General features: G+C 37.1%; 1 protein-coding gene and 1 non-coding gene across 2 annotated transcripts; one reads left to right on the top strand and one right to left on the bottom strand.

Annotated features, from left to right (window-relative positions):
- Positions 1–248: 248 nt before the first annotated feature.
- TRNAE-UUC lies at positions 249–320 on the bottom strand. Its single transcript has one exon. It is a non-coding gene; the product is annotated as a tRNA-Glu (tRNA).
- Positions 321–5,243: 4,923 nt separating this feature from the next.
- Positions 5,244–9,392, top strand: LOC111480526 (probable galactinol--sucrose galactosyltransferase 1). Its single transcript, XM_023125622.1, has 12 exons — positions 5,244–5,908; positions 5,985–6,235; positions 6,606–6,696; positions 6,785–6,833; positions 6,941–7,032; positions 7,114–7,221; positions 7,303–7,848; positions 7,935–8,076; positions 8,174–8,241; positions 8,331–8,465; positions 8,542–8,759; positions 8,850–9,392. Exons 1-12 carry the CDS (start codon positions 5,499–5,501, stop codon positions 9,221–9,223), a joined length of 2,484 nt encoding a protein of 827 aa, XP_022981390.1. The 5' UTR covers positions 5,244–5,498; the 3' UTR covers positions 9,224–9,392.
- Positions 9,393–10,533: the final 1,141 nt, after the last annotated feature.

Raw genomic sequence — 10,533 nt, 5'->3', positions numbered from 1 at the left:
AAAAAAAAAAAAAAAAAAAAAAAAAAAAAAAAAAAAAAAAAAAAAAAAAAAAAAAAAAAAAAAAAAAAACCTAATTTTCAATCTCCAATTTTAATCAGAATAATTCTATGTAGTTCCGCATCCGGGGAATTGAACACCGGTCAGTGTCGTGGAAGGGTATTATACTTCCACTAAGCTAGATGCGCTGGATTTTCACAGCCTACTTATAATTTTATATAATTCTAACCTTCACCAAAAATACCGAAAATTTCCGTTGCCGGGAATCGAACCCGGGTCTCCTGGGTGAAAGCCAGATATCCTAACCGCTGGACGACAACGGAGATTATGCTAACGAAACACACGTAATAAATAAAGATATATAAAAATTCCTTTTTGTTATGTAATTATGATGCTTCGCTGAATTTGTTTGGTGCTAAATCCCCGTTGGCAGACACATTTACTTTGCTAAACTACTTATCGATGCAAAATATAATATTTAAACATTTATTGAAATGTCTCAAATATTATTTAAAATTTTTAACTTGCATGTTAGCGATATCATTAGGAGCTTAGTTAGTAAAAGTACGTGTGTATTATGACTTAATCTATCATGATTGTGAAAACATGCCTAAAATGTGAGCATGTTAGTAATCATGATTAATCTCTATGTTGCGTGTCTCTAGTTTATGTCTATGAGCTGGTTATGATCTGAATTGTATTTATATTCTTAGTTTACTGATCCTTTGATCGACCTTCTGTGTGCTTAAATAAGAAAATGAGTATTCTTGAACGTCAGGTTGTGTGCTATTTCAAACTGCTACAAAGTTTGGTACACATGAACCCGAAATACAAATTGGTATCATAGCTTCGATTATAGGTTCTGTAAACATGGGAAGACGACACCTTTAGAAGTAACTCACATCCTGCCACACCTAATGTATCACGAGATCAACCCATCACATTGATTATTTAGGAGACATTGTAGTTGTTGATTAACACTAGCTCGGTTGATAGACTATACTTAAAGAAATTGTATGATTGCATGTCGTACCAATCATGATTGTGTATGACAGAGATGTTTGAGTTACATCTCGATTTTAAAAAAGTCTCCAAAAAGCATTAGGATACAATTAAAATTCAGTACAACATTTCAACCAATGGATAAACTGAGATAACTTTTTTGGATCAACCTTAAATTTTTAAGTTGATGATTCGAACAACGCAAAAATAGTTCATAACCCACCCTGTGATGTTCCATATTGGTTGGGGAGGAGAACAAACCACCATTTATAAGGGTGTGGAAACTTTCCCCTAACAGATGCGTTTTAAAGCCTTGAGGAGAAGCCCAAAAGGGAAAGCCCGGATCAAGGTCGTTACACACTCCAACTCAACCATCAATTTACGAGTTAGATTGGGTTGTGTTATCCATTTTTATTTTCGACCGTAATTTGGACATAGATATTCTAGACGGAATTAAATTTTTATTTGGATAAGATCATAAGAAAATTGGGATTCTTCCTAGTTGAAAATTTTAATTTTAATTTTTTTAATTTATGTTGACATTTGAAATATTATATAATAAATATTGCATTTAAAATGTGGGTTATTTGATTTATGGATTAAAATGAAAAAAGAAGCGCAACCACTCATATTCCAACCAACCAAATTCCACACGCATTCTGCACTGGTTCGAGTTGTAGCACAATAACTTTTCACATATATTCACGCCATTTTTCAACTTTTTTCAACTTTCAACGTCATTATCGTACTTTACTTTTAACCTAACGGTTGGTTGAGATGGAGTCCCACATTGGTTAATTTAGGGAATAATCATAAGTGTATAAGCAACAAATACTATCTCGATTGGAACGACACATTTTGAAGATAGCAGCTTATACTCAAAGTTGATAATACCATACCATTGTAGAGAGTTGTGATTTCTAACACGGTTGAGGACCCGTTGGGTATTAAGTAATTATAGACCATGATATTTAAGATGAGACCCGAGTTCTCATGGTGAAGGACAAAGACAGTTTATAATAACTAGGCTTTAGGGATGAAAATAAATCATAGCCTTGTTCTAGATTCTAGTAACGTTTTATGAATATTTTGATGCAAAACCTTGTCTTAATTTATCTGTTATGGTTTTAATGTTTTAATAGTTCGTAACTAAAAATATAAATCAGTGTGTACTTCCACACAGACATTCTCACCCAACCAGATCAAATGATAAGCTTTCACAAGCAGAAGTTTATAACATGCAAACTCATCGTATAGGATACCCCGACTCATATGTCTCTACGTAAACGATTTGAATCAAATTATTTGTAACAATTATAAACTAAGTCATATTAATATTGTTACCAAGATAAGCCACTCAACCTTATTTATATACTATAGACCATTTAAGTTATTGTTTGAACATGACACTCCAGTATATCAATCATATATTGTGCAAAATTACACTAATAATCTTGGATTTTTCATACAATATATAATATTATTAATATTAAAAATTAAATAATTAATTACAAGACTTTAAAATATAAATCCCAACATCCACTAAACACAATCTAAGTTCCCTCAATAGTACCACCTAACCTGTCGTGGGCCCTAAGTAGGTGTTGTTGCATTCTTGTATTCTAAGTAGACTCCGATGAGTGCAGTTAAGTTCGCAATTAGGGGTTACATCCTAATCATTCTTACCTAGTATAGCTAAGACATAACATCGTAACAAACCTTAAATGTGGCTAAGGACCCAAAAAAGATATAGACACATAGCTTAAGACTCGATAATCCATCATACATAACTTCTACGTCACATAAAATGGTTATATTCCAAATGGTTGTCAATATTTTATTCAAAATATTTCAAATGGTTATATTTTTTTTTTCTAAACTTCCCGTCACATAAAAAGTTAGGTCATAGTCCTTACCACTATATACATAAAGTAAATTTCACATACTCTCGAGGATTGGACATGTCACATCCAACAAGAGTCACGTCAAACAACTAACTTTCCCAATCTTTTAAGCTTTAATGTTGGACGAACCACGGACACAACTCTAGTCAAATACTATAACACGAGCCTCTAAAAGAGCTATCTTGGAACATTCACAACAACTTACAGACTAGTTTTTTAAGCTTCGAACTCCACGATCACTTTCTTATCTCGTGGGTAGACATAGTTCAAAGGTCGATGACCCACTAAAAAAATAAAAAAATTAAAATAGGGTCGAGTCAATAAATAAGTGATTTAGATCGGATCAAATCGGGAGTTAGAATTATTAAAGTCGGTGGAGGGGACAAGGAAATTGCATAACAACCAAGAACTCAAAAAGGTTGTTTTCCTTTTAACTTGGACACAATTCATTTGCCAACACGGATCTGAGCTGTCTCCTCTTCTATTCCGACGTGGCTCCTTCTCATATCCAACTAACTTTCCCTTTCATAATAATCATTATTTTTCTCTCTCCAAGTCAAAATCCTCTACCCGCCAACCTTTTTTTGGATTTATTTTAATATTTTAAATCTTATTTATTATCTATATTTCCAGTTTTTATCTCCATTTCTAAATATTATAAATGCGAAAAATGGAAAATAAATTTTTTTTAACGTAAATAATTGGTGTGAATAGTCATGAATAATAGCACGCCACGTGTTGCGCTCACGTGGTTTTGACCTTACCAGATGTTTACTCCGTCGACGTGGAGCCACGTCAGGTTCAAGTGGCATGAGATTTAGATATTAAGGGAGTTATCCAGTGATACGCTGGTTCTTGAAACCCCATGGTTGGCCTTTCTCATATAGTGGTCCAAATCAACACGTAAGCTTCCCCTCAATTTGTAGCCAGTTGCTTTTACTTATTTTGACACGTAATTACCTAATTTCATTAATTAAAAAATATATTAAAAAAAAACTAAATTTAAATTATAAAGATTAATATCTACAATATTTATTGTATTATGATTATTTTTTTTTACCATATGAATACAAAATGTACTCCAAAATATAATTACTGTTTCAAATCTTACCTTGGTTTTCGTAATTTGTCACTTATTATATTTTGTCTTTATATGTTAAAATTTAATGACATTTTTGTTTAGATTAAAAGATGAAATCAACAAAGTTATATAATATAAAAGTGTACTTATTGATTTAAAATATTATTAATTCCTTCAATGCAATCATATATATATGCAATGAAATATAAAATATTTTAATTTGTTTTTAAATAAATAATGAGCTGTATATTTTTTAATTTATTTCATTTTATATATACGACATATTTCATGCTTCCCTTAAGATTTTTTTTTTTTTTTTTTTAAATATATCATGTCGGAAAATAATGTATACAAAAATGCAATTTTTAAAATCTTTTTATGAAGAAATAAAAATATATAAAATAAATAAAATTTATTATCTAAAACATCATAATTTATATAAATAATAATAATATATAAATTTTCCCTCATTGGATCCTTTAATTTTTGAGTTTTTCTTCAAAGCTTTAAAACGCATCTGTTAGGAAAGGTTTTCATACCTTTATAAATGGTAGTTTGTTCTTCTCTCTAACTAACCAATGTGTGACATCATAATTCACCCCCTTCGGTGCCCCCCGTCCTCGCTAACACTCTTTCCTTCCTCCAATCGATGTGGGATCACCTCCCAAATCCACCCCCTTTGAGGCCGTCTTTACTAGCACACCACCTCATGTCTACCCTTTTCGAGAAACAGCAAGAAGGCTGACACATCGTGGGAATCTACACCATTACATTTTATTTTTTATATTAAACCATTTTTGATAATATATTAATTTTGCTCAAAAATGATTTGTGTGGTATGAGTACAGACCGACGCAAATAAACTTCACAACTCTACCCAACCCAATCTAACCCTATATTTTAGGATTGAATTAGGTTGGATTGGATTGTCGAGTTATTTTTTTAATTATTTAAAAAATCATATACATATCAAAATATCATTGGTTGGGTTAAGTTAAAAAAAATATATAAACCCACAAACGAATTAAGGAGATTTTAATTTTTTAAAAATTAAACCTAATTTCATAATTTTCCTTCCCTACATCTGCGGAGATTTACAGTCCCAAAAAATTATTGAAACACGTGAACAAAAAAAAAAAAAAAAAAAAAAAAAAATAAATTGCAATTTGCAAGCTGCAACACTGACTGCGTTTTGTTTTCTTCCCCGTTTTCCCTGTTTTGTGCAGAAGCAACGGTACTGATTCATCTGATTCGAGCAGCAACTCACATGGCGCTCACAGCCCGTGACGGACAACCCTAAAACAAAGAAAATGTTCGTGTTCTACTCCTTCTCCCGGCACAACAAAACAGACCCCTTCAATTGATTCACATACAGATTCAGCAACAGTTCTTCGACTTTCCCGCCAAACAAATTTTATTTTGGCCCCATTTCTTTAATTTTTTTTTTTTTTTTTTTTTCTCAACTACTATCGCACCACGTTTTGATCCCCTTTCTGCTATAAATACCCATTTCCATGGCGTCTTTACTTCAACACATTCGTTTTACATCAACCCTTTTTCCTTTTCGTCATTCTTCTCTGTTGTTTCGTTTTTCTTCTCTTCCCTCTTTACATCGTTCTTCTTGTTCTTTGAGTCGCGGGTTTTCGTTGGTTTCTTCTGATTCTAATTGTTCTTCTTCGCCGGTTGCGGCAGCGGTGGTTAAGAGTAGATCAGAAGAGAAGAAGGAGGTTACCATGACGGTTGGTGCTGGAATCACTTTGTCCGATGGGAATTTGACGGTTTTGGGAAATCCTGTTTTGTCCGATGTTCATAATAATATTACCGTCACGCCGGCGCCTGGCGGCGGCGTGATGAATGGAGCCTTCATTGGAGTTAACTCCGATCAGATCGGTTCTCGCCGCGTTTTTCCTGTTGGGAAATTGATGTACGTTTCTGTGTTTTTTTGTTATTGCGATTGATTTTAGGGTATGAGATGATGAAATTTGGTGTTTGATTTGCAGTGATTTGAGATTCTTGTGTGCTTTTCGATTCAAATTGTGGTGGATGACTCAAAGAATGGGGACTTCCGGTCAAGAAATTCCATTCGAGACTCAGTTTATGGTGGTGGAAGCTCGGGACGGCTCGAACTTCACCGGAAATGCAGAGGAGGGCGCCGCCGTTTACACGGTGTTTCTTCCTATTCTTGAAGGCGATTTCAGAGCTGTGCTTCAGGGGAATGACAATAATGAGCTTGAAATCTGCTTAGAAAGTGGTAACAATTTGAGAAACTCAAACGCATTAGATCAAAACTCATAACTCGAAAAGAATTAAGAAATTCAAACGGAATTCACAATCAAAGCTATGAACAACTCCTGATATTTTGAGAATTAGAAGCATCACAATAGGATCATATGCTGGATTACCAAATCTAAATGAAACTAAATGGATCCAATAGTATGAACATGAACATCGAACTGAATATGGATCTTCTTCAACTATGTTGGGACTGTATGATTAAATGGCGTTGATCCTAGAGATTTCCATAATATCTTATTGGAGGAGAAAATTAAGGAACAAAACAAGAAGTGCATGAACATTTTGCTGTTCTTTTAATGGAGATTTGAATCCTTGGCTGGTTGCAGGCGACCCCGCCGTAGATGGGTTCGAGGGTAGCCATTTGGTCTTTGTGGGTGCTGGATCAGATCCATTTGAAACCATTACATATGCAGTGAAGTATGTTTCGAGCTTGAACGCTTCTATTTCGTTTCAATTCTGCATTTGGTTTAGATATCTCATGTTTTGGTTTTTTTCATTTGCATAGGTCTGTTGAGAAACATTTGCAGACATTTGCTCATCGTGATAGGAAGAAGGTAGCTCGATCATCCCGATAAGACATGTTTCATTGATTCAACTAGATTTGAGCTCGATTTCTTATGGATCAGTATCGTTTAACTATTTTATGTATGATATTTGGTAGATGCCTGATATCTTGAACTGGTTTGGCTGGTGTACGTGGGATGCTTTCTACACCGAGGTCGATTCAGATGGCGTGAAGAAAGGGCTCGAGAGGTGTTTTTCAAATTGACTACATGTTCCTCAACTCTGTTTGATTCTAATATTGGAAATATCATTAACATTTGAGTATTGCAGCTTTGAGAGTGGGGGAATTCCTCCGAAGTTCGTCATTATTGACGATGGATGGCAATCGGTCGCTAAGGATTCGGCTAGCGCTGATTGCAAAGCTGATAACACGGCGAAGTAAGCTGCTAATTTCTGATGATGTTCATGTTCTTCGTTGATCAATGGCCAGTTGGGCTAACTAGATTGTGTTTTATTCAGCTTTGCAAACAGGTTAACAAACATAAAAGAGAATTACAAGTTTCAGAAAGATGGGAAGGAGGGTGAGCGAGTTGAGGATCCCGAGCTCGGTCTCCAGCACATGGTGTCCTACATGAAAGAAAAGCACGCGACGAAGTACATCTATGTGTGGCATGCCATAACGGGCTACTGGGGCGGGGTGAGTTCTGGAGTTAAGGAAATGGAGCAGTTTGAATCTAAGCTAGCATACCCTGTTGCGTCGCCTGGGGTCGATTCGAACGAGCCATGTGAAGCTTTGAATAGCATCACCAAAACTGGACTTGGCCTTGTGAACCCTGAAAAGATCTTCAACTTCTACAATGAACAACACTCATATCTTGCATCTGCTGGTGTTGATGGAGTTAAGGTCGATGTTCAAAATATTCTCGAGACGCTTGGGGCAGGCCATGGTGGAAGAGTTAAACTTGCTAGAAAATACCACCAGGCTCTCGAGGCATCGATTTCTCGGAACTTTCGGGACAATGGGATCATTTCGTGCATGAGCCACAGTACTGACGCTTTATACAGGTGACCTTCGTCTTCTATGTTTGATGATCATGTATTAATGTGTTTGTTTCAAACCCTCAACCATTTCATGTTTATAACTTCCTCAGTTCGAAACGGAATGCTGTTATTAGAGCATCGGACGATTTCTGGCCGAGAGATCCGGCGTCTCACACCATTCATATAGCATCAGTTGCTTACAACTCCTTATTTCTTGGGGAGTTTATGCAGCCAGACTGGGATATGTTCCATGTAAGGACACGTTATTGTTGTTGTTCTAGTTTCGAATCGTGGTTTACTCGATCGATTACTCTGTTGGATGCTAACTCAAAAACCTTCTTGATTTCAGAGTCTTCATCCTATGGCCGACTACCATGGAGCAGCGCGAGCTGTGGGAGGATGTGCTATATATGTCAGGTATGACTTGTTGAGATCAATTAATCTGCAAACTGTCTTGACTTAGTGATGAATTCTTATACTCTCCAATTTCGACGAACATTGTACAGCGACAAACCCGGTCAACATGACTTCAATCTCTTGAAGAAGCTTGTGCTCCCTGATGGTTCTATCCTGAGAGCAAAGCTCCCCGGAAGACCGACAAAGGATTGTCTGTTTATGGATCCTGCCAGAGATGGAAAAAGGTTCGTGTCTCGACATGTCGGTATAAACACACGTTTCGTAACAGAATTGTATTCTAAAGCGCTTATAATTTTGCAGTCTTCTGAAGATCTGGAATTTGAATGATCTTTCGGGAGTCGTCGGAGTTTTTAACTGCCAAGGAGCAGGATGGTGTAAGGTTGGAAAGAAGAACCTGATTCACGACGAAAACCCCGACACGATCACGGGGGTCATTCGGGCTAAAGACGTTAGTTACCTGTCGAAGGTTGCAGGCAATGGCTGGACAGGGGATGCAGCCATATTCTCCCATCTTGCTGGTGAGTCTTTGTTTACATTGATTGCCCGTTACCAGTTATGCTCGAGACTCGACATCCAATCTTAAACTTACACATTCTTATCCATTACAGGAGAAGTAGTCTACCTACCACAGGACTCGTCGATGCCGATAACCTTGAAACCTCGGGAATATGAAATCTTCACTGTTGTTCCTGTCAAGGAGCTGGCCAACAGCATCAAGTTTGCTCCCATAGGTTTAATCAAGATGTTCAACTCGGGAGGAGCTGTGAAAGAACTGCACCATCAGCCTGAAAGTTCGAACATATCATTGAAAGTCCGTGGTTCGGGGCCATTTGGGGCATACTCGTCGAGCAAACCGAAGCGAGTGGCAGTGGACTCGGAGGAGGTAGAGTTCGGATATGACGAGGAGTCTGGTTTGATCACCATTGAGTTGAGGGTACCAGAGAAAGAGTTGTATCTTTGGGACATTACCATTGAACTATGAGAACAAACTTGAAACCAGTAATTCATTTTTCAATATCTCTAAAAGGGTGAGGGGGCTTCTGTGTTGCTAACGAGGATTTGGATGGAATTCTTTTTTATATGATTTTTTATGTAACCCTTTTATAGACCCACTTGAAAGAAATAATACGAGTTTTGGTCATTGCATTATAGATCTTAGAATTAGGTCTTATTACACTTGGGGAGCGACCCCATGTGCCTGCTCGCTACTCGTTCTACCCACGTGGTCCCTCACTACTCTCAAGGTGGGTCTATAGTATAGTGAGTTTGTTTAGAGGACCCTTGATTTGATTGTGTCCACACCGTGGCACCTTGTGAATGTTTGATTAATCCACCACACCTAAATGGTGTGAAAGTTATCTTATTTATAATCAAATGAATTACAAGGATATGGAAATAGTAATAAATGGAAATAACAATAAATAAAAAGATACGATAATAAAGCAAATATCTAATATTTGCCTTATAATAAAATATCAAATATAATATATATGGTAAACAATAATTTATTACTAAATATCCTTAACACCCCACCGCAAGCTAAGCGTCGGATTTAAACGAACGTGAAGCTTGAATCTGAAAAATTCAAAGAGGTTGAGAAACACTTTTCATGAAGATGCTAACAACCCGGTTCTTGGCCATCAAAAATTTGCAGAGGGATCGCCGCTCAGCGGCGATGCTGCCTTGGCTTCGGCGAGAATATGTCTAACCCATGAAGAGGGATTGTCGCTTAGCGACGATGCTGCCTTGGCTCTGGTGAGAATATTTCTAACCCCAAGAAGTAGAAGGGGAAACCTAGAGCAAGGGACAAAGACAATGTTGAAGCCAGAAGAGTCGCCACATTGGGCAAAGGAGCCAATTTTGGCGAGAAGGGCAGTCGGAAGAGTCGCCTCATCGGGCGAAGAAGCCAATTTTGGCAGGAAGGGCGGCGGCAACTTGGTTGGCGAATAGGCCAGTGCGGCACCCAGATTCCGAAGGTAAATCTCTGCAAAAGGTTGATAAGTTTAGGTTAGGGTTTATGTGAAGGATGAAGGTTGATTGGGAAGAAAATGAGAGAGACTATATTGGCAAGGGGAAAACCGATTGGGTTGGAAAAGGTGAGGTTATATGTACAGAGTATGACGAAAGGTGATTTGGAGGTCAATAGGGTGGAGCCGAAGAGTAATCAATCGGCTCCGACTACGGCAGCCATGAAGACTGCCCCTGCGGCGTCAAAACCAGCAGGGGTGGTGGAGAAGAAGATTAGAGGATTCAAAAGCCATTGAAAAGAAAGGATCGGGGTTGTTAAACCGA

Source organism: Cucurbita maxima, unplaced genomic scaffold (assembly GCF_002738345.1).
Source record: "Cucurbita maxima cultivar Rimu unplaced genomic scaffold, Cmax_1.0 Cma_Scf00006, whole genome shotgun sequence".
Taxonomy (NCBI): domain Eukaryota; kingdom Viridiplantae; phylum Streptophyta; class Magnoliopsida; order Cucurbitales; family Cucurbitaceae; genus Cucurbita; species Cucurbita maxima.
Note: the sequence above shows the minus strand (reverse complement) of the source record. Positions and strands in the feature narration are given on the sequence as shown.